General features: G+C 46.3%; 1 protein-coding gene across 4 annotated transcripts in view; it reads left to right on the top strand.

Annotated features, from left to right (window-relative positions):
• The window catches only part of LOC138788970 (P-selectin-like), a 110,138-nt gene extending 86,895 nt beyond the window's left edge, over positions 1-23,243 (top strand). For 3 of the 4 annotated variants that reach the window (XM_069967417.1, XM_069967416.1, XM_069967418.1), the window contains 5 exons: positions 13,043-13,183; positions 13,309-13,419; positions 14,943-14,964; positions 15,059-15,132; positions 19,288-23,243. In XM_069967417.1, the coding sequence (XP_069823518.1) occupies positions 13,043-13,183; positions 13,309-13,419; positions 14,943-14,964; positions 15,059-15,104 (320 nt within the window). In that variant the 3' untranslated portion in view covers positions 15,105-15,132; positions 19,288-23,243. The remainder of the gene's footprint in view (positions 1-13,042; positions 13,184-13,308; positions 13,420-14,942; positions 14,965-15,058; positions 15,133-19,287) is intronic. The other variant, XM_069967419.1, reaches the window with a different exon arrangement.
• Positions 23,244-24,652: the final 1,409 nt, after the last annotated feature.

The following is a 24,652-nucleotide window of genomic DNA, read 5'->3' as shown; positions in this document are numbered from 1 at the left end:
GCCAGTGTCTGTAACATGGGTTGGGTTACTATTCCTTGTAAATCTCCAGATATTATATCTTTAGAGCGACTGTGTTATAGTTGCCTAGTTACAGTGGTCACATGATTATTGAGCTGACGGTCCCCCGGAAGTGACGGCTGTGGAGCGCATTCTGCGTTCCACCTAACCGGAAGTAGGGAGTGACGCGGCGGATGCATGTTGGACCGCAAGGTATTTGAATCTCCATATTGATGAAAGGTGGACAGGAGCCGCATAATTATCGCCGCCCGTTACCTGAGGCCATTGGGCCACGTGAGTGCAGTAACCCTAACCTATTTGGGTTATACTGCTTTAGCCACATTATTTTGTTTATTTTGTTTTTGATATATTGCCCACCCTGTCTAAATACTGAGACCCCCCTGATGAGTATCAATACGAAACACTGGTGTCGGGAGTGTATCTAGGAAGGGATACTATAGGGTGAGTGGCGTTAGGGGTAGTACGGGGTAGGGGCCGCCCTTTTTAGGGCGATCACCCCGCTACACCCTGAGCGAGCAGAGATAGTGTGGTGCACCTATAGGGAGCTATGGGGATTGTCACTCCCACCACCTATCCACACACAAGGATCTGCTCCTCTGTTAATTGGCCTATGTACGGACGTATGCACTTTATTTAGATGGTTTACATGACGTTTTTATTAATGTATTTATATACTGTCTATGAACTAATTATATTGTGTTGACCGACGTCTATATAGGCTATTACTGTATATATATATATATATATATATATATATATATATATATAGGCGTGTGGACTTCGGGTCCGAATATGTGATGGTGGAGGTTTCTTTTGCGCACATTATGGTGTTAGTATATTTTTAAATCTAGTATATATTAAAGGTTAAGTTTTAATAGGATCCTAACTGTGATTATTGTTGATTTTGAGGGTTCCATATATAGTCAGATTACACTTTCTGTACTATTCTGTGATTATATGGAGTATTATATATATGTGAGGTGTTCTGGAGTACTATATATATATAGGGGGGTATTCTGGAGTATTTTATACATGGGGTATTCTGGAGTATTATATATATATTGTAGACATGTCACAGGAGAAGTGGTCGAGGGGAGGTACATCTCACCTAGGTTACAACTTAGTGTGAGATGGTAAATTTGGGAGAGATTGGTTGCTCAGCAGTGATATGCTGCTGAGTCGTTGTTTAATTTTCCGGGCCGGATTTACTGGAATGGCGGATAGGTTGGTAGTGGGATCTGCCATTCCCTCCCCCTCGATCCAGTGTGGGTTTCGGGATCAGGTGAGCTCTGATCCCAATCAGCCTGAGAAGGTAAAAAGCTCACACAGTGTACAGGTCCTTGCTCTCAGCCAGGAGTGAACAGCCTGCATGCTGTATTTGCTGGGAGCAAGAGATAACACTGCTGCTAGGGATTGTCCATACCCTGCGCTACTGTGATTGAAGTGGCAGAGAGGGGATCTGTTGTGTTAGTTAGCGCCCAGACGGGCAAGACCTTTTGTTTTGTTTTGCTCTTAAAGCACGGTGTTGCTATATTTCTGTTGTGGACTGTTTATGCTACCAATAAACACCAAGCTGTTTTTATAAGTCCAAGTGTGCTGCTGAACTGTGTCCAAACACACCATCCCCCAGGAAGATCCCTACAATTGGTGCTGAGGAGCGGGCAAAACGGTTGCTAGGGGCTACAGCTGCTTATGTCCTGGGTGAAGGCTGCTGCTTCACTCCAAAAACAGTCAAGCAACATGGAGAAGATGATGAAGCAGTTAATGCAAGTGAGTCTGCAACAGCAACAGGCTCAGGCAGATGCTAATCTGCGCCATGAACAAGTGATGGCTCAACAACAGAAACTTATTGAGGCCTACTTAACTGTCTTTGAGCGTGTGGCTGAGCGAGAGAAGTTACCCTCCACTGAGTGGGCAGAAGTGATTGCTCCCTATTTAACAGGCGAACCTCAAAAGGCCTACTATGACCTCAGTGAGCAAGAGGTCAAGGACTATCCTCGGCTAAAAGCAGAGATACTCGCCCGACTAGGAGTTACTGCTGCTGTCCGTGCCCGGAGGGTACGCAACTGGAGCTACAGTCTGGACAAGTCAGCGAGGTCCCAGATGTACGAACTGATTCATTTGGCAAGAAAGTGGTTGGAGCCAGACACCTCTACTCCTGCCCAGATCCTAGAGAGGGTCGTGATGGATCGCTACCTCCGTGCACTTCCTGCTGATCTACAACGCTGGGTGGGACAAGGTGACCCTAGGAGTGCCGACGAACTTGTCAACCTTGTGGAGAGGTTCGAGGCGACCGAGGACTACCTCCGTGATGTTCCTGCAGCACCTTCACCTCCCCGGATACCAGATCTGTGCCGTCAGCTGGTAAGAGACTTCCATCTATTGGGGGAGTGTGGAGGGGTGCTGATAGAGGGAATAGCGCTCAGGGGCAAAAGACTGGTGATGGTCCCAGGTGGCTAAGTGGCCCTAAAAAGGAATCCCTGCCAAGGAGACCAGGCCTTATCCAGTGCTGGAGATGCCATGAGACGGGACATATGTCTGCCCATTGCCCCCTTACCAATGAGCCCATGGAGTGTGACGCTAGCCGGGGTCAGTCGCTATTTGCGGAACCGTCTTTTGTTGCGGTCACTGGACTAGAGACTGAACCGCAAGTCTGCAACATTACGGTCAATGACTTCCCTGTTAAGGCGTTGCTGGACTCAGAAAGCCTTGTCACCTTGGTGCATGCCAGTCTGGTGGCTGGGGACTTTGTGTCCAACAAACATATGAGTGTGGTGTGCATACATGGTGATACAAAGGTTTACCCTATAGTACTGGCTAATGTTGGGACTGAACTAGGCGCTGTACAATATGAAGTGGGTGTGGTCAAAAACCTTATGCATAATGTGATATTGGGGCGTGATTTTCCATTGTTCTGGGCTCTTTGGGGAAAACAACAATCCCCTGAAAGTAGTGAGGAGACCCCTAAGTCTATTGCATTACCCACGGTAAATGATAAAAATGTACAGGATGAAAATGATGCTTTTCCTTTGCAGGTCCTGGCTGGTGAGGAAGAGGCTCCTCCCACTGCTCAGAATGTTCCAGACTTAGAGGTGTCTAGGGATAATTTTGGTACTGCACAGTTACAGGACCCCACTCTCAAAAACGCGAGAGAACAGGTCACTGTTATGAATGGGGTACCTCAGGAACCAGAAGCTGAGAAAAAATTTCCACATTTTTCTGTGACTAATGATCTCTTCTATAGAGTCACTAAGATTAATGATGAGGTTGTGGAACAGCTTCTGGTGCCTAAGTCGTACCGGCGTCAGGTACTCGACATGGCCCATAATCATGTCCTTGGGGGCCACTTGGGGACGGATAAAACGCAGGAGAGAGTTCTCCAGAGGTTTTATTGGCCTGCGATTTATGCTGACATAAAAAAATACTGTGAGTCGTGCCCCACATGTCAGCTTAGCGCTCCAGTGTCGCATTTCCGCAGTCCTTTGGTCCCACTTCCCATCATAGAGGTACCGTTTGACCGGATCGCAATGGACTTGGTGGGTCCCATTGTAAAGTCAGCTAGGGGTCACCAGTACATTCTAGTTGTATTAGACTACGCGACCCGCTATCCTGAGGCTGTACCCCTAAGAAACACTGCATCTAAAACAATTGCACGGGAATTGTTTTATATGTTTTCCAGGGTGGGGATCCCCAAGGAGATCTTGACTGACCAAGGTACACCATTTATGTCAAAGGTGATGAAAGAGCTATGCAAACTGTTTAAAATCTCACACTTACGTACCTCTGTATATCACCCACAGACAGACGGGTTAGTGGAGAGGTTTAATAAAACCCTGAAACATATGTTAAAAAAAGTGGTGGAAAAGGATGGTCGGGATTGGGATCACTTACTACCTTACCTGATGTTTTCTATTAGGGAAGTGCCCCAAGCATCCACAGGGTTCTCTCCCTTCGAATTAGTCTATGGTCGTCACCCTAGGGGTTTATTGGATATAGCGAAAGAGACATGGGAAAGTGAGTCCACCCCGTACAGGAGTGTTATAGAGCATGTAGCACAGATGCAGGACCGTATAGCCACTGTAATGCCCCTAGTAAGGGAACACCTCCAGAGGGCGCAAGAGAGCCAAAGCAGAATTTACAATCGTTCTGCAAGAATCAGGACATTTAGCCCAGGTGACCGGGTCCTCATACTTGTTCCACACGGTAGAAAGCAAATTCTTAGCAAAGTGGCAGGGTCCCTATGAAATTGTAGAGAAGATCAGTGAGGTCAACTACAAGGTACACCAACCAGGTAGAAGAAAGCCTTTTCAAGTTTATCACATAAACTTGATCAAGCCCTGGAAAGACAGGGAATCCTTGGTGGCGACAAACCCTGTTGGTCATCTGTCACCACCAATCCCTCCGGTCAAGACTGGTGACACCCTATCAGTGTCCCAGAAGCAGGAAGCTAAGGAGTTCCTGCAGAAAAATAAAGACAAGTTTTCTGACCTCCCAGGGCGTACTCATCTCATTCACCATCATATTGAAACTGAGCCTAGAAGCAGAGTAAACCTCAAGCCTTATAGGATACCAGAAGCACGGAGGGAGGCGGTATCATCCGAGGTAAAACGTATGCTGGACCTAGGAGTCATTGAGGTGTCCCAGAGCGAGTGGTCCAGCCCGATTGTGCTAATCCCAAAGCCCAATGGAACTTGGAGGTTCTGTAATGATTTTAGAAAGTTAAATGAGATCTCCAAGTTCGATGCCTACCCCATGCCCAGGGTAGATGAGTTGATAGAAAGGATGGGTAATGCCAGGTACATAACCACCCTCGATCTCACTAAGGGCTACTGGCAGATCCCAATCACTCCTGAGGCTAGAGAGAAGACTGCATTCTCCACCTATGATGGGCTCTTCCAATACGTAGTGATGCCATTCGGGTTACATGGAGCCCCTGCCACTTTTCAGAGGTTGATGGACTTGATTCTGCGACCACATCGTGATTACTCCGCTGCCTACCTCGATGATGTGGTCATTTTTAGCCCGGATTGGGAAACTCACCTCTGTAAGGTCCAGGCGGTGTTAGATGCCATAAGTGATGCGGGGTTAACCATCAATGCGGAGAAGTGTGCACTAGCCTTAGAGGAGGCCAAATACTTGGGCTACATTATTGGAAGGGGGTTAGTGAAACCACAACTAAATAAAATTGAGGCAATACAGAATTGGCCTCAACCCCTCACAAAGAAACAGGTCAGAGCTTTCCTGGGTATTACGGGCTATTACCGAAGGTTTGTGCCGAATTTTGCTTCAGTTGCAGCCCCGCTAACTGACCTAATAAAGGGTGCAAAGTCCGCAATGGTGACATGGACTCCAGAGGCTGAGAAGCCTTTTCAAAGCCTTAAGTCTGCCTTGTGTCAACAACCTGTGCTAGTTACCCCTGACTTTAGGCGAGAGTTTCTGGTCCAGACAGATGCCTCTAACACAGGGTTAGGTGCCGTTCTCTCACAGGTCGTGAATGGCGAGGAGCACCCGGTGATGTACTTGAGTAGAAAGCTATCCCCGGCCGAGAAACTACGCCATTGTTGAGAGAGAATGTCTGGCAGTGAAGTGGGCCCTAGAGTCCCTGAGGTACTACTTACTAGGCAGGAGATTCAGGTTAGTGACAGACCATGCCCCCCTAACATGGATGAAGCTTAATAAAGAGAGAAATGCGAGGGTAACTAGATGGTTTCTGTCCCTACAAAACTTTAATTTCAGTGTGGAACACCGGCCAGGAAAATTACAGGCAAATGCGGACGCCCTATCAAGGGTACACTGCCTGTGGGGACAAAATGCTCAGCCCTCCGGTCTGAAAAAGAGGGGGGGGGATATGTAGACATGTCACAGGAGAAGTGGTCGAGGGGAGGTACATCTCACCTAGGTTACAACTTAGTGTGAGATGGTAAATCTGGGAGAGATTGGTTGCTCAGCAGTGATATGCTGCTGAGTCGTTGTTTATTTTTCCGGGCCGGATTTACTGGAATGGCGGATAGGTTGGTAGTGGGATCTGCCATTCCCTCCCCCTCGATCCAGTGTGGGTTTTGGGATCAGGTGAGCTCTGATCCCAATCAGCCTGAGAAGGTAAAAAGCTCACACAGTGTACAGGTCCTTGCTCTCAGACAGGAGTGAACAGCCTGCATGCTGTATTTGCTGGGAGCAAGAGATACCACTGCTGCTAGGGATTGTCCATACCCTGCGCTACTGTGATTGAAGTGGCAGAGAGGGGATCTGTTGTGTTAGTTAGCGCCCAGACGGGCAAGACCTTTTGTTTTGTTTTGCTCTTAAAGCACGGTGTTGCTATATTTCTGTTGTGGACTGTTTATGCTACCAATAAACACCAAGCTGCTTTATAAGTCCAAGTGTGCTGCTGAACTGTGTCCAAACACACCATCCCCCGGGAAGATCCCTACAATATATAATATATATATATATATATATATATATATATATATATATATATATGTAGGGTATTCTGAAGTATTATATATGTGAGGTATTCTGGAGTATTATATATATATATATGTGGGGTAATCCGTAGTATTATATATGTGTGGGGTATTCTGGACTATTATATATATGGACCAACAAAACACAACAATCACTGAACTGAGGGAGAACAGTGAAAAATTCCAATGGAGTACTCATTTACGAGTCTCCATTGATTGTCCCATACAAAATTTGAATATGCAAAAAAGGGGTCCGTGGAGCCTCAGTTACGAGTCTCAAAACACAGGAATAGCCAGATATCCCAGATATCTGGCTATTCCTGTGTTTTGAGACTCGTAACTGAGGCTCCACTGACCCCTTTTTTGCCTATTATATATATGGGTCGTATTCTGGACTATTATATATGTGGGGTATTCTGGAGTATTATATATATATATATATATATATATATATATGGGGTATTATATATATATATAGGGGGGTACTCTGGAGTATTTTATACCTGGGGGGTATTCTGGAGTATTTTATACCTGGGGGGTATTCTGGAGTATTTTATACCTGGGGGGTATTCTGGAGTATTTTATACCTGGGGGGTATTCTGGAGTATTATATATATATATATATATGTGGGGTAATCCGGAGTATTATATATGTGTTGGGTATTCTGGACTATTATTTATATGGGTCGTATTCTGGACTGTTATATATTATCTATATATATATATATATATGGGGGTATTCTGGAGTATTATATATATATATGTGGGGTATTCTGGAGTATTATATATATATATTGTGGACATGTCACTGGTAAAGTGCTCGAGGGGATGTACATCTCGCCCAGGTTAATACGTAGCGTGAGATGGTAAGTCCAGGAGGCATCTGTGCTCAGCAGTGTTATGCTGCTGAGCTATTATTTATTATTGCCGGGCCTGGACTTACATGGAATGGCAGGTAGATTTTTGGTACTGGGATTTGCCATTCCCTCCCCCCGATCCAGGTCAGGTTTTGGGGTCAGGTGTTTCTGACCCTAATCAGCCTGACAAGGTAAAAGCCCTGCAGAGGATCCAGTGTTTGCTCTCAGCCAGGAGTGAACAGCCTGGGTGTCTGTTTGGGAGCAACCTGGGAATAAAGCCTTTGCAGGAGCTTATGTATACCCTGCGTTATCCAGGTGAAAGACGCACTGTGATAAGTGTTAGATAGGTGAGCCAACCTGTTAGTAAGCGCCCAGACGGGCAAGACCTTTTTGTTTGTTTTGCTCTTAAAAGCATGGTGTTGCTATATTTCTGTTTGCTGGACTGTTTATGCTGCAAATAAACGCCAAGCTGTTATTTTATACGTCCAAGTCTAATGTGAACTGTGTCCAAACACGCCATTCCCTGGGAAGATCCCTACAATTGGTGCTGCGGAGCGGGCAAAATGGTTGCTAGGGGCAACGGTGTGCATCAACTTGGCTACAGCTGCGGACGTCCTGGGTGAAGGCTGCGGCTTCACTCCAGAAACAGACAAGCAACATGGAGGAGATGATGAAGCAGGTAATGCAAGTGAGTTTGCAACAACAACAGGCTCAGGCAGCCGCTAGACAGGATCAGGCCGCCGCTAACCTGCGCCATGAACAGGCACTGACCGCCGCTAACCTTCGCCATGAACAGGCGATTGCTCAACAACAGAAACTTATTGAGCACCTGATAGCAAAGCAAGAGGCGTCTGCAGGAGCTAATCCACAGCCGGTGGCAGCAGCCGCGCCAGAGACTTTTCCTGTGAGAAGAGCTGTGCAGCGTGCGCTGCAAAAGATGACGGCTGATGACGATGTTGAGGCCTATTTAACTGTCATTGAGCGTGAGGCTGAGAGAGAGAAATTACCAGCCACTGAGTGGGCAGAAGTGATTGCGCCCTATTTATACTATCCTCGGCTAAGGGCTGAGATACTTGCCCGACTAGGAGTTACTGCTGCTGTCCGTGCCCGGAGGGTCCGCAACTGGAGCTACAGTCTGGACAAGTCAGCGAGGTCCCAGATGTACGACCTGATTCATTTGGCAAGAAAGTGGCTGGAGCCAGACACTTCTACTCCTGCCCAGATCCTAGAGAGAGTCATGATGGATCGCTACCTCCGAGCCCTTCCTGCTGATCTGCAACGCTTGGTGGGACAAGGTGACCCTAGGAGTGCCGACGAACTTGTCAACCTTGTGGAGAGGTTCCAGGCGACTGAGGACTACCTCCGTGATGTTCCTGCAGCACCTTCACCTCCCCGGAGTGCCAGATCTGTGCCTTCAGCTGGTAAGAGACTTCCATCTATTGGGGGAATGTGGAGGGGTGCTGATAGAGGGAAGAGTGCTCAGGCGGTGTCTCAGGGGCAAAAGACTGGTGGTGGTCCCAGGTGGCTAAGTGGCCCTAAAAAGGACTCCCTGCCAAGGAGACCAGGCCCTATCCAGTGCTGGAGATGCCATGAGACGGGACATATGTCTGCCCATTGCCCTCTTACCACTGAGCCCATGGAGTGTGACGCTAGCCGGCGTCAGTCGCTATTTGCGGAACCGTCTTTTGTTGCGGTCACTGGACTAGAGACTGAACCGCAAGTCTGCAACATTTCAGTAAATGACTTCCCTGTTAAGGCGTTGCTGGACTCAGGAAGCCTTGTCACCTTGGTGCATGCCAGTCTGGTGGCTGGGGACTTTGTGTCCAACAAACATATGAGTGTGGTGTGCATACATGGTGATACAAAGGTACCTATAGTACTGGCTAATGTCGGGACTGAACTAGGCGCTGTACAATATGAAGTGGGTGTGGTTAAAAACCTTATGCATAATGTGATTTTCCATTGTTCTGGGCTCTATGGGGAAAACAACAATCCCCTGAAAGGAGTGAGGAGACCCCTAAGTCTATTGCATTACCCACGGTAAATGATAAAAATGTACAGGATGAAAATGATGTTTTTCCTTTGCAGGTCCTGGCTGGTGAGGAAGAGGCTCCTCCCACTGCGCAGAATGTTCCAGACTTAGAGGTGTCTAGGGATAATTTTGGTACTGCACAGTTACAGGACCCCACTCTCAAAAACGCGAGAGAGCAGGTCACTGTTATGAATGGGGTACCTCAGGAACCAGAAGCTGAGAAAAAGTTTCCACATTTTTCTGTGACTAATGATCTGTACTATAGAGTCACTAAAATTAATGATGAGGTTGTGGAACAGCTTCTGGTGCCTAAGTCGTAGCGGCGCCAGGTACTCGACATGGCCCATAGTGATGTCCTTGGGGGCCACTTGGGGATGGATAAAACGCAGGAGAGAGTCCTCCAGAGGTTTTATTGGCCTGCGATTTATGCTGATATAAAAAAATACTGTGAGTCGTGCCCCACATGTCAGCTTAGCGCTCCAGTGTCGCATTTCCGCAGTCCTTTGGTCCCACTTCCCATCATAGAGGTACCGTTTGACCGGATCGCAATGGACTTGGTGGGTCCCATTGTAAAGTCAGCTAGGGGTCACCAGTACATTCTAGTTGTATTAGACTACGCGACCCGCTATCCTGAGGCTGTACCCCTAAGAAACACTGCATCTAAAACAATTGCACGGGAATTGTTTTATATGTTTTCCAGGGTGGGGATCCCCAAGGAAATCTTGACTGACCAAGGTACACCATTTATGTCAAAAGTGATGAAAGAGCTATGCAAACTGTTTAAAATCTCACCCTTACGTACCTCTGTATATTATCCCCAGACAGATGGGTTAGTGGAGAGGTTTAATAAAACCCTGAAACATATGTTAAAGAAAGTGGTGGAAAAGGATGGTTGGGATTGGGATCACTTACTTCCTTACCTGATGTTTTCTATTAGGGAAGTGCCCCAATCATCCACCGGGTTCTCTCCCTTCGAATTAGTCTATGGTCGTCACCCTAGGGGTTTATTGGATATAGCGAAAGAGACATGGGAAAGTGAGTCCACCCCATATAAGAGTGTTATTGAGCATGTAGCACAAATGCAGGACCGTATAGCCACTGTAATGCCTCTAGTAAGGGAACACCTCCAGAGGGCGCAAGAGAGCCAAAGCAGAATTTACAATCGTTCGGCAAGAATCAGGACATTTAGCCCAGGTGACCGGGTCCTCATACTTGTTCCACACGGTAGAAAGCAAATTCTTAGCAAAGTGGCAGGGTCCCTATGAAATTGTAGAGAAGGTCAGTGAGGTCAACTACAGGGTACACCAACCAGGTAGAAGGAAGCCTTTTCAAGTTTATCACATAAACTTGATCAAGCCCTGGAAAGACAGGGAATCCTTGGTGGCGACAAATCCTGTTGGTCATCTGTCACCACCAATCCCTCCGGTCAAGACTGGTGACACCCTATCAGTGTCCCAGAAGCAGGAAGCTAAGGAGTTCCTGCAGAAAAATAAAGACAAGTTTTCTGACCTCCCAGGGCGTACGCATCTCATTAGTCATCATATTGAAACTGAGCCTAGAAGCAGAATAAACCTTAAGCCCTATAGGATACCAGAAGCACGGAGGGAGGCAGTATCATGCGAGGTAAAACGTATGCTTGACCTAGGAGTCATTGAGGTGTCCCAGAGCGAGTGGTCCAGCCCGATTGTGCTAATCCCAAAGCCCAATGGAACTTGGAGGTTCTGTAATGACTTTAGAAAGTTAAATGAGATCTCCAAGTTCGATGCCTACCCCATGCCCAGGGTAGATGAGTTGATAGAAAGGATGGGTAATGCCAGGTACAAAACTACCCTCGATCTCACTAAGGGCTACTGGCAGATCCCCCTCACTCCTGAGGCTAGAAGGAAGACTGCATTCTCCACCCCTGATGGGCTCTTACAATACGTAGTGATGCCATTCGGGTTACATGGAGCCCCTGCCACTTTTCAGAGGTTGATGGACTTGATTCTGCGGCCACATCGTGATTACTCCGCTGCCTACCTCGATGATGTGGTCATTTTTAGCCCGGATTGGGAAAGTCACCTCTGTAAGGTCCAGGCGGTGTTAGATGCCATAAGTGATGCGGGGTTAACCATCAATGCAGAGAAATGTGCACTAGCCTTAGAGGAGGCCAAATACTTGGGCTACATTATTGGGAGGGGGTTAGTAAAACCACAACTAAATAAAATTGAGGCAATACAGAATTGGCCTCAACCCCTCACAAAGAAACAGGTCAGAGCTTTCCTGGGTATTACGGGCTATTACCGAAGGTTTGTGCCGAATTTTGCTTCAGTTGCAGCCCCACTAACTGACCTGACAAAGGGTGCGAAGTCCGCAATGGTGACATGGACTCCAGAGGCCGAGAAGGCTTTTCAAAGCCTTAAGTCTGCCTTGTGTCAACAACCTGTGCTAGTTACCCCTGACTTTAGGCGAGAGTTTCTAGTCCAGACAGATGCCTCTAACACAGGGTTAGGTGCCGTCCTCTCCCAGGTCACAGGACAGACCATGCCCCCCTAACATGGATGAAGCTTAATAAGGAGAGAAATGCAAGGGTGACTAGATGGTTTCTGTCCCTACAAAACTTTAATTTCAGTGTGGAACACCGGCCAGGGAAATTACAGGCAAATGCTGACGCCCTATCAAGGGTACACTGCCTGTGGGGACAAAATGCTCAGCCCTCCGGTCTGAAAAAGAGGGGGGGGATATGTGGACATGTCACTGGTAAAGTGCTCGAGGGGATGTACATCTCGCCCAGGTTAATACGTAGCGTGAGATGGTAAGTCCAGGAGGCATCTGTGCTCAGCAGTGTTATGCTGCTGAGCTATTATTCATTATTGCTGGGCCTGGACTTACATGGAATGGCAGGTAGGTTTTTGGTAGTGGGATTTGCCATTCCCTCCCCCCGATCCAGGTCAGGTTTTGGGGTCAGGTGTTTCTGACCCTAATCAGCCTGACAAGGTAAAAGCCCTGCAGAGGATCCAGTGTTTGCTCTCAGCCAGGAGTGAACAGCCTGGGTGTCTGTTTGGGAGCAACCTGGGAATAAAGCCTCTGCTGGAGCTTATGTATACCCTGTGGTATCCAGGTGAAAGACTCACTGTGATAAGTGTTAGATAGGTGAGCCAACCTGTTAGTAAGCGCCCAGACGGGCAAGACCTTTTTGTTTGTTTTGCTCTTAAAAGCATGGTGTTGCTATATTTCTGTTTGCTGGACTGTTTATGCTGCAAATAAACGCCAAGCTGTTATTTTATACGTCCAAGTCTGATGTGAACTGTGTCCAAACACACCATCCCCCGGGAAGATCCCTACAATATATATATATATATATATATATTATGGTATTCTATATGTGGGCTATTCTGAAGTATTATATATGTGAGGTATTATATATGTGTGGGGTATTCTGGACTATTATATATGGGTCGTATTCTGGAGTATTATATAATATATATGAGGTATTCTGGACTAATATATATGTGGGGTATTCTGGAGTATTATATATGGGGGGGTGTATTCTGGAGTATTATATGTGGGGTATTCTGGAGTATTATATATGTGTGGTTTTGGGGTTGGTTGCTGTTGTTTCTTCTGGCTCGTAAATATCTGCTTTGATCTGAAAATTAGCAACTCTATAATTTCCCTTTCTGTTATTGTAGCTGTGCGGTGCGATGCTCTGGTTGCTCCAGCAATGGGAGATACTAATTGTAGTGACAAGAATCGTGGATATGGCACAGTGTGCACATTTTCTTGTACATACCCTTGGACACTGAATGGAACCGATACTCTGAAATGCGAAAGTAATGGAAAGTGGAATACAGAAGCCCCAAGCTGTTATTTGGGTGTTTTATTACTCACAACTATATCTATTATCTATATTGCACCTCTCATATTCTAAGATTTTATGTCTGTTTTTCCCCTATAGCTCTGGGAGAAATCATCATATACATGACAGTCGGGATTTTTGGTTCGGTGGTGGTATTCGCTCTCATCATCTGCCTTGTCATCTGCCTTGTAAAGTGGTGGCGTAAAAAAGGTAAATGGCCAACATCAAGATGACCTTTAGACTTCGTTCACACGCTGTATTATTTCAATGAATAACAGCCATTATGCAGTTTTCAACACCGGACGCTATTTCTTGAAATATAAAATTACATTGTTTTCTATAGAATCCCTGCCTGAGTGTATATACACTGTATACACTCCAGCCAGGATTCCATGTGGCCACACTGAAAATTGACATGTCAATCTTGTGCGGCTGCTATTCATTGAATAGAGGCCACAAGAAATTGACTGGGCGGCTCCAGCCGCACTTTACATTGTGTGCTATGGGTAATTAGAATGGGGGCACTCCTGAATGTGTCCCATCCCGATTCAAAAGAATTGAATTCAAATTCCAATACAAAAACACAGCGGGCGTTCTATGACCTGGCTGTGTCACAGAATGGCCACTGTATGCAATGTGTGAACACAGGGCCGTTTCTTGCACCGGGAGGGCTGGGCAACTGCACGGGGCGCAGACAGTTAGGGGGCACTGATGGCACCCCTGGGACCTCACACAGCCTGGGTTGGATAGCGCACCACGCGCCTCCACACCTAGACCGTCACCTGGCCGGACCCCCCCACCCCTAAGCCTCACCTACTGCCCGGCCGTGGCGCATGCGTTCTTTGGGGCGGGCAGTAGGTGAGGCTGCCGCTACAACTGCTGCAGCACTCATCAGATCAGGTGGGGTAGTGTGTATGTTTGTGGAGAAGGGCTGCAGGGGACATAGTGTTTGGAGGGGGGCTGCAGGGGACATAGTGTGTGTATAGGGGGGCTGCAGGGGGGACATAGTGTGTGGAGGGGGGGCTGCAGGGGGGACATAGTGTGTGGAGGGGGGGCTGCAGGGGGGACATAGTGTGTGGAGGGGGGCTGCAGGGGACATAGTGTGTGGAGGGGGGCTGCAGGGGACATAGTGTGTGGAGGGGGAGCTGCAGGGGGGACATAGTGTGTGGAGGGGGGCTGCAGGGGACATAGTGTGTGGAGAAGGGCTGCAGGGGGGACATAGTGTGTGGAGGGGGGCTGCAGGGGGGACATAGTGTGTGGAGGGGGGCTGCAGGGGGGATAGTGTGGGGAGGGGGGCTGCAGGGGGGATAGTGTGTGGAGGGGGGCTGCAGGGGGGATAGTGTGTGGGGGGGGGCTGCAGGGGGGATAGTGTGTGGAGGGGGGCGGCTGCATGTTTGGTAGGTTCAGAAGAGATGAATTGCAGCTGCAAGAAATCATCATGGAGATCTGGGCCGGATGGAGACTCCTAAGATCAAAGAAGATGTCACCGGTGAGTCACTGAATGACTTTTGACAGGTTGAAACTATGCCATAATACACACACTGCTTCTTTCTAGCAACGACCCAAGTAAATCATGGGGGGGGGGGGGATGCTTTTATCAAGATTCGCCCTGTAGTCAAAATTACCTAGAAACTGCCCTGTGTGAACATGACCTATAGTCTGTCTATCTCAATAGATAGAAGCGTGAATACCATTACTGCCACATATTCACCCAAGATATTTTCCTTTTACAGCAGACAGAACAACCCCACCAAAGTAAGTTCATATTCTGTATGACACGTATTAGATATAAAATTAGTTTGAGTATTGATGTAAAATGATTATTTACATTGATCGTTTTTCTTTGCAGCAGTACCAAACGTTTTGGGGGTGCACGCTACTCGCAGTTATATTGAAGAGATCCAGTACTATGAGCAATAAGCTGTAAGTGATAAAACTAATTGTAGTATTTCAACATTGAATATTGTGCAGCGCTTGTATTCTCTGATGTATCTTCATGTACAGAACAAATCATATTTCCTATTACCAGTCACATATTTAGGCCATGCTCACACGCTGTATGTGGGCAATAAACATATACAGTATATTTATATATAGCGTGTATAGTACAATGCCCGTAGTGTATACATGCTGGATAGACTAAGGCCGGTGTTCTATGAGGGCGCACAAAATAACTGACAGGTCTATTTTTCGTGACCACTACTCAGTGAACCGCGGCCGCACAAGATAGCCTGTACTCACAAAGTAAAGTACGGTTCCCGGCCATACTTTACATTGTGCTCTATGGCTAATTGGAGCGCGGGCACACCCGGCTATGCCCACATTGTTGTGCATATACTCCAAATATGGGTCTAAAACTTGAAGACTACTTCAGAGATTCACAAAGAAACATAAATCGGAGACAAGGAATAAGTAAACTGTTGACTAGAGATGAGCGAATGGTATTCGATCAAATATTGCGGTATTCGAAAGATTCAAATTCAATCGAGTGTGGCAATTACGCGGGAAACATTCGAAAGCCCTCCCATCGTAGTTGGCGCTTTTTTTAATCCAATCTCCATGCAGGGAGGCCGTGAGGGACCCTGGGAGTATGCACGCAGGCTAAAACGGCGTCTACCCTCATTGGATGGCTGAACCACATGATCTTGAATCTTAAATACTTGGCTCCCGCCTCTCAACCGCAGATGAGCTTTCAACCTAGCCAGGGAAAGATCTTGGAGCAGGGAGAGATAGGTTTTGGTTAGGCAGGCTTATTACAGAACCAAAAAGTCCTTTTCATTGCTAAGATCCAGCGAAAAAGTCATCTCTGAATCCAAAGCTCTTCTCAGTGCTAAGAAATAGATGATGATAGCAGCATCAGTTGGTGTATTAATTCCAGTACCCTGTGTGTACAAGTGACTTATACTGTCCCTGGTTTAGCCCACTAAGGGCACGTTATGCATACTGTTCCAGTAGCCCACTAAGGTCACCTGATATATACTGTTCCAGTAGCCCAGTAAAAGGCATGTGATTAGAGATGAGCGAACCGGGTTCGGGTTCGAGTCCATCCGAACCCGAACGTTCGGTATTTGATTAGCGGGGGCTGCTGAACTTGGATAAAGCTCTAAGGTTGTCTGGAAAACATGGATACAGACAATGACCATATCCATGTTTTCCACATAGCCTTAGGGCTTTATTCAAGTTCAGCTGCTACCGCTGCCGAATGTTCGGGTTCAGATGGACTCGAGCATGCTCGAGGTTCGCTCATCTCTACATGTGATACTTATTGTTCCAGTAGCCCAGAAAAAGGCACATCATACATACTGCTCCAGTAGCCCAGTAAAAGGCACGTCATACATATTGTTGCAGTAGCCCAGTAAAAGGCACGTCATACATATTGTTGCAGTAGCCCAGAAAAAGGCACATCATACATACTGTTCCAGTAGCCCACTAAGGGCACGTTTTACATACTGTTTCAGTAGCCCACTAAGGGCCAAGGGAAATAAAGTTCGCACAGCATGATACGCGCCAATAACATGACTCTCTACGGACACAAATTGGAATCATGTATGTAACGCTGCGCAAGAAATACGAACGAAATGTGTGAACATTGCCGTAAACATTTGTAAATCGGTCGTAAATATTTTTCCTTCACAACTGCGGAGAGTGGCATTATACTGCGATTTTAAGGTGTTGGGTGCACCCAGGCATGCTCCCCCTAATGTCCCAGTGTCATTCCGGAGGTGTTTGCATCGTTAAGGGAGGTTTCATGGGGGACTTGGTGACCTCCAAGTGGTCGAATTTGGACTTCCAAGTGCCGCAAAATCTTTTTACCAAAGATTATAATTGGATTGATTATTAGTTCAAATAGTCGAATCTTGGTGCCTATTCGATTTGAATTTTCGAAAGTCGAATATTTCACTAATCGCTCATCTCTACTGTTGACCTTTATTTCAAACTCAGAAAAACTTCCATTAATAGGAAAGGTGAAACGTATAACCTGCATAGAATAATCAGTCTGAAATGCTGGTCCATGTGTCGTTGCATATGATAAATAATGGCAGTGTCCTCCGCCGCCTTGCATGCTGGCATTAGAGCAGGAGAGCTGGACTTACTGTGCAAGTTACTTCACTACATTTTACAACCATGTCCAGGGACAATCACTTTAGTAAGTCTTTTAGTAAGTAAAATATAGAACTGAGGAGTGCGGGTGGGTTATTAAAAAAAAAAAAAAAATCCGTAAATAGGACCAGGGGGTTTCCTGGCTTTTTTTTTTTTTAACCCTTTCGGGGCCAGGCTAATTTTAGTTTTTGCGTTTTCGTTTTTTACTCCTTGTGCTTAAAAGGCCATAGCACTTGCATTTTTACACCTACAGACCCACATGAGCCCTTATTTCTTGCGTCACTAATAGTACTTTGCAATGACTCGCTGAATTTTTGCATAAAGTACACTACGAAACCAGAAAAAAATTCAAAGTGTGGTGAAATTGAAAAACAAAAACGCATTTCTTTTATTTGGGGGGAATGTGTTTTTACGCCTTTCGCCCTGGGGTAAAACTGACTTGTTATGCATGTTCCTCAAGTCGTTACGATTAAAACGATATATAACATGTATAACTTATATTGTATACATCTGATGGCCTGTAAAAAAATCAAACCATTGTTAACAAATATACGTTCCTTAAAATCGCTCCATTCCCAGGCTTATAGCGCTTTTATCCTTTGGTATGAGGTGTCATTTTTTTGCGCCATGATGTTTATTTTCTATCAGTACCTTGATTGCGCATATACGACTTTTTGATCGCATTTTATTAAATTTTTTTGGGATTTGATGCAACCAAAATTGCGCAATTTTGCACTTTGGGATTTTTTCACGCTGACGCCGTTTACCATGCGAGATCAGGAATGTGATTAATTAATCGGGCGATTGCGCACGCGGCGATACCAAACATGTTTGTTTGTTTGTTTATTTATTTATTTACTTTTATTTAAAACCTGGGAAAAGGGGGGTGATTCAGACTTTTATTAGGGGCGGGGGCTTTTTACTAATGACAATCCTTTTTTTTTTTTTTTTTTTTTTTTATACACATATACTAGAAGCCCCCCTGGGGATTTCTAGTATATACACTTTGATCTCTCATTGAGATCTTTGCTGTATAGATATACAGCAAAGATCAATGAGATCGGCACTCGTTTGCTTTCAGCTGCTGCAGCCGGAAACAAACGAGTGCCGAGCAGGGGACAGCACCATCTTGGAGCAGACCCCGGCCGGCTTCAGTAACGGACAACGTCCCGGAGGAGCGATCTCCGCCACTAGACACCAAATGCTGTATCCAGTAATCGGATGCAGCTGTCATGTTTGACAGCTGCATCTGATTACTGTATTAGCGGGCACGGCGATCGGACCGTGCCCGCTAATACCGGTGGTCCCAGGCTACAAGCGGCACCTGGGACCACTGCGGTTTAGAGCAGGGTCGCTGCGCGGTCCCGCTCGAGGACGTACCGTTACGTCCTCGTGCGGGTAAGGGTTAAAGGTCATGGATGGAATACCCCTTTAAGTGATCTATAAATAGGGTGGTGAAAAGTCTGTAACAATAAGGAGTAATGGATTCTTGATCACAGGTAGTTGTATAGGTAGATATTGTATGGTAGTAGAGACAGCACTGTGTGTAGGTAGGGTAACGTCCCAGGTAGAGCAGTAGAAAGAATCCCGGCACTCACCAAATAAAGAAATGCTTATTTATTTAGTGCAAAAACATTACAGGATACAGGAGGACGCGTTGCTGCTCGTAGCCTTCATCAGCTCTTGTATCCTTTAATGTTTTTCCACTGAATAAATGAGCATTTCTTCATTTGGTGAGTGCCGAGATTCTTCCTACTTTTGTATAGATTGAGACCCAATGTGTTGTTCTACCCATTTTTCTACTAATATTATATTTTTAATGATTTACCTTCAATCTTTACTAGAAACCACATGGAGAAAAAAAAAATCAAAATTTTTTTTCCAATGCCACTTTCATCAGAAAACATTAGCCCTTTTGATATATAAATGTGGTAAGAAGACTAATGGAGGAATAATAATTGTATCTTCTTTTTGCAGTCTCCTTTAAATGTCCAAAATTCGCTGAAAACCAAGACGTCAATCCTGTCAACAGTCATCGAAGATACTAAAGATGGTTCTACTGAATTTTGGAGGTTTCAGGCCTCCTTCACATAACCATAATCTGTATACTGTCCATATTCAAGGAGAGTATAGAACATACTGATTTCCATGAGGCAAAGCAAACAAACATTTTTTCACACAAATAATGGAGAGTCCTACTTATTGTCCATGTTATTTAGGAGAATATCTTCAAATTAGCTGCACAGAGCAATGTAAATGATACATCATTCTGTTCAGCTTCTCTGTCACTAGTTTGTGCTACCCTGAGATAGGACAGCATAAACCTACTGACATAGTGGATACTGTAAGGGCCCTATTCCACAGTAACCATAATCGGCCGGATCGGCCCCATTTGGCCCGATTCGGCCGATTATCGTTCAGTGAAAGAGAGAGAACGATCAGCCGATGATCGTTCATTTAGGGCCAGACCTAAAATCATTGTTCCCCCACCGCCCATCGCTACGGTTGAATAGCGGTGCGCGGTGGGCGACCGACGATTTGAGAAGCAGCAGCAGCATAATCATACATAACCTGTCCAGGCTTCTTCTGCGCCGCTCTATCTTCAGAATGGCCTGTCAGCTGACGGAGCGCTCAGCCAATCACAGGCCGGGACCGCCGCGGCCTGTGATTGGCTGAGTGTGGCTCGGCGATCATCGGGCCATGGAATAGGCCCAGTAAACGAGCGGGCTAGGTGGGCTAAGTGGCGCTAATGTCGCGAGGCCCCGCCCACTTAACACAATCTGCAGTTGATAAAAGTTCCCTTTTTACTTGAACAAGCACCATGACATATGATATAAAATAAGGTATGAAAACCACTAAATTTACCCTTTACACCTGTGTAGAGATGTCAGAATGCAAAAAGGAGGTGACATTGTCACTTTAAATTCTATCGATTTGGAATGAGGGCACATGTGTGCGCCCGCATCCCAATTCACGATAGCTGACAAAGGCCGCAATGAATAGCGGCCGCACAAAACTGACTGTTTTTACTGCGGCCGCTAGGGATCCCGGGCAGAGTGTATACTATGGGAGGCATTTATTAAGTCCGGCGTTTTTTACGCTCCGGCGGTACGGGGATTTATGTAGAGGCGGACTGCCTCTACATAAATCCCGCGCGCGCCGGTGCGCACCGCCGAAAACCTACGCCAGCTGAGGACTGGAGTAGGTTTTTCGGCGTACATTTTGGCGGAACGGATGGTAAATCGCGCGGACTCTTGAGTCCGCGCCCTCCGTTCCGCCCACTACACGCTCCTTTTCCACCCCCTGGCGTACTCGGCGGAAAGTGCCGATTTGCGAATATTTTATTCGCAAATCGGCCATTTGCGTATAAAAAAATACGCAAATCGTCACTTTCCGCCGAAAATCATCCGTTCGCCGGATGATACATGTGGCCCTATGTGTATATACTCCATACAGGATTCCCTCTGACTGCAGTGCAATATGACATTTTTATTAATCACCACGGCCGTGATTAATAGAAATTTTACGTTGTTTGAATGTAATAATGTATACAATGTTTACATTACAACACGAACTGGAGAGAATGGAACGGCTGCACATCCCATCTATGGCTGATACTAATGCCGCTAGGCCTATATTAAAAATCAACACCAGAGTGTCTGTATATGAATTGATCAAGCCATATTGCCCCGTGTACCACCGTGCAGGTCCCCTGGTTCACACGGGTCCCTACGCTAACTCCACACCGTGTCGGTCAGTGGCCGCCTCCCCCGCAAAGCGTGCACGTACAGGGAAGGGAGGCCATGGAACGGCCCTGCAACCCCAATGTCACAGGACCAAACCCAAAAAGCCCCACTAGAACCCGGCCAGCACCATCGGCAGGGAAGGCTGCCCCCAAACGACACAAGTATGGGTATGGTATTACACTTACCATTGCTGCTCACACAGAATGGGGAAGACATAAAGTCCGGACATGTGAGCACAGGCATATCCTGCTAATTTTGGTCATGTGGGTCTTATAAAGGAGTGCGAGCTGTTCAGAGAGGGAGAACTATAAAACACGAACTGGAGAGAATGGAACGGCTGCACATCCCATCTATGGCTGATACTAATGCCGCTAGGCCTATATTAAAAATCAACACCAGAGTGTCTGTATATGAATTGATCAAGCCATATTGCCCCGTGTACCACCGCGCAGGTCCTCTGGTCCACACGGGTCCCTACGCTAACTCCACACCGTGTCGGTCAGTGGCCGCCTCCCCCTTTTATTGGTATCTTAACCAAAAAGTGAAACAAAGTTTAAAAATGTAAAAGTCTCTGCAGTATAGTCAATGTGATATACAGCTATAGGCTATGTTCACGCTGGATCATCTCGGCCGGTACTTAAGTACCGGCCAGATGTTCTTTCCGGCCGCAGGGCTCTGATGCCGGCACATCAGCGCGCACCCGCATCAGAGCTTACCATAGCCCACAGGCCGGAGCCGCTCACTTCACTGTGTGAACTGACAGGTCTTTCTGCAGTTGGAATTCACTGAATTCCGGCCGGAGAAAACTGACGACGAGAACTACGGCCGTAATTTTACGTAGTGTGAACATAGTCATATACTGGATACGTAGTGTATAGGTAGACGGTTCACTATATGTCCGCTAACACGGCTTTTGTCTGTGCTGACCAGAGATCCCAGCTGGGATCGTGCTTCTGGCTTGGTTCCTGAGCAAAGAACAGGGATGCCACTATAAGGAACGACTTTTTCACCTATGTGTCAGGGGGTATTGTGGCAATAAGGTGAATTCCCCGTGACTCGAATGGTAAAGCTTCTTGCGGCCAGTACAAACCACCCATTGCCTGCTTGCTGCAGTGCCTAATATCTTTTTCCTGATGCGGTACGAGATGTTAGATGCTAGTCGGGTACTAGTCTACAGCTGTCTGAACCCATTGAGCAGTTTGATTATATTCTCACTAGTTTTGTTTTTTTTAGCTTACACAAAAATGTAATATGTTAATATTTTAGTAGTCTACTAGTATATTTAGTCTATAGTAGTATATTTTGAAATAGTAGAGGGGTTATTAAGATAAAGGATTTAAAATAGGGATGTGAGGAAAAGGGAGTATGGTTCATCAATATATTGATATAACTATATATCAATATAGCCCATGGCTCACCATCTGCCAGGAAGCCATACTCCGCAGGGGGGTCTAGTGTCCAGAGCCCTCCAGGTCCCTAAGTGTGAAAAGTATTACTCTGAGAGGCCAACAGGCATCCAAAGCCCTGATAACAGATTCCCCTACCTAGATCAGAGCAATATCTCCAGACTGAGTGGCACCATAATTCCATAATGAGTTATGGAATTTCCGTGCGGCCTAGCCATATGGAAAGTATATTTTCTGAATCGTCTGACCCACCCGAACGTCCCTCTGTGTCTCACTCCTCTCTGGGACCCCGGGATAGGGAGATACGGAGAACTGGTAGACCGAGCTGGGTAAAGGAGTCGTGTTTGGTCTCCAAACGTTCTAGGGGCCCAGCCGGACCCGGTGGTACAGAACCATCTCCCTATGACCCAATGTTAGAAGGATATGACCCACTTTGGGGTTATAGGGGTTTTGGGCTGTAAGCCCAAGGGGGAGTAGCTGAGACCAGCCCACACCTGGGAGGGGGGCGTGGCGGCCAGGTGTATATATCCCAGGGGCTAGCTAGGACCCATTGTTCTTTGTCCGGGGAAGCCATGACGATAGGTCGGAGAAGTTCCTGAAAACCAACGCAGCAAGCACACGCCTCCCATGCTTCGCTTTACCACCCAAATTACGGTAACGACCAATTGCTAAAACTGTCTGTGTTACCACCTGTACTTTGTCTCTGACCACTGTATATATTATTCTGTGTATATTGTGTGTTGTTTAGTGCGCCCTTAAGGCAATTAAATATCCTATTTAATCTGTGGCTGTTCTTTTGTCTCGATCAACGCACCCATACGCCCTTGTTCGCAAGCTAACGCTATCACTCGGGGCTGGCTTCTGGCCCGATATATTATTATTATATCTTAACAAGAAGCTGGTGGCAGCTTTACCAGTCTTCCTGTACCCACGTGGACAGGGTGGCGGTGTAAATCAATACCCAGCTGACCTCCCGTACTCCTGGTGGAGTGTGGGACGTCACAGGGGATTTGATAAGTTATTAGATTTGAGACAAATAAGGAATTCTGAGATTGTGTACTGGCTGAGATAGAAAGGGGTAGTACACACATTTAAAAAAAATGATCAAACAAAGGGAATTTATCATGTTTTGGAGCACTGGGTATTAGATTTATTGGAAATGGAAGAAGGGGGGAAACACCGATTTCTTATCACGAATATATAAAAATGTTAGATATGTACATTACACCTGTATACAAATTAATGTGAGGAAGAGGAAATAGAAGACAGATATAGGGAAGGGAGATGAAGATCCTTGGATTCAAAGTCTAATATACACCAAGTCACATTGGGGGACATTTATTAAGACTGGTGCAGATTAAAGGAGAAGTCCTTCAATTTCTAAAATCCAGTAGCCAGCAGGAAATCGATTACAAGTAGGAACTTACCTCTCCCTGTGCCTGCGTTGAGTGGTGGGATCGGCCTTGGGACCCCGCTGGAAGGCCTGTGCCGGCTGATGGACTGACCACTCAGCCAAGCAATATCTGGAACAGCGTCCTGCCCCAGTCACTAACTGGCTGAGCAGTCAGTCCATCAGCCGGTGTAGTGACATGTCAGCGATGGAGATCCTGGAGCCCGGTAGGGGTCGCGAGGCCGGTCCTGCTGCTCACCACAGGCACAGGGAGAGGTAAGTTCCTACTTGGAATCAATTTCCCCCTGCCGGCTGCCACATTTTAGAAATTGCCAGACTTCTCCTTTAACATTATAAATAAAAATATATTTAACCCCTAAAATCCTGTATAAAATTATATACAGGAGAGCTGGGAAATACCCTAAACATCAAGAGGAGGGGGAGGCATATTTTCTTTGCCTTATTTGGAAATGTAAGATGACTGAGAGGGCAGGAGGTCATTGACAACATTTAAAGGAAACTGAAAATCACCATCCCTATCACTATCCTCCCAAATGATAAGGTTTGGGCTCTTTGTGCGTAAACTACTATGTGATAGATACTTGATTGTTCGACACAAGTAACAGGGAATGTTACTCTTTTGTCTATTACTTGTTGGCTCAGCCTCTAGGGTATATGATGGGGGGGGGGTTCAAGGGTAAAATTGTAATAAGATTGTAATATGGAATGTAATACAGTGGTACCTTGGTTTAGGAGTAACTTGGTTTAAGAGCGTTTTGGTTTAAGAGCTCACAGTTTTT

This window comes from Dendropsophus ebraccatus, chromosome 4 (assembly GCF_027789765.1).
Source record: "Dendropsophus ebraccatus isolate aDenEbr1 chromosome 4, aDenEbr1.pat, whole genome shotgun sequence".
In the NCBI taxonomy this organism is placed as follows: Eukaryota; Metazoa; Chordata; class Amphibia; order Anura; family Hylidae; genus Dendropsophus; species Dendropsophus ebraccatus.
Note: the sequence above shows the minus strand (reverse complement) of the source record. Positions and strands in the feature narration are given on the sequence as shown.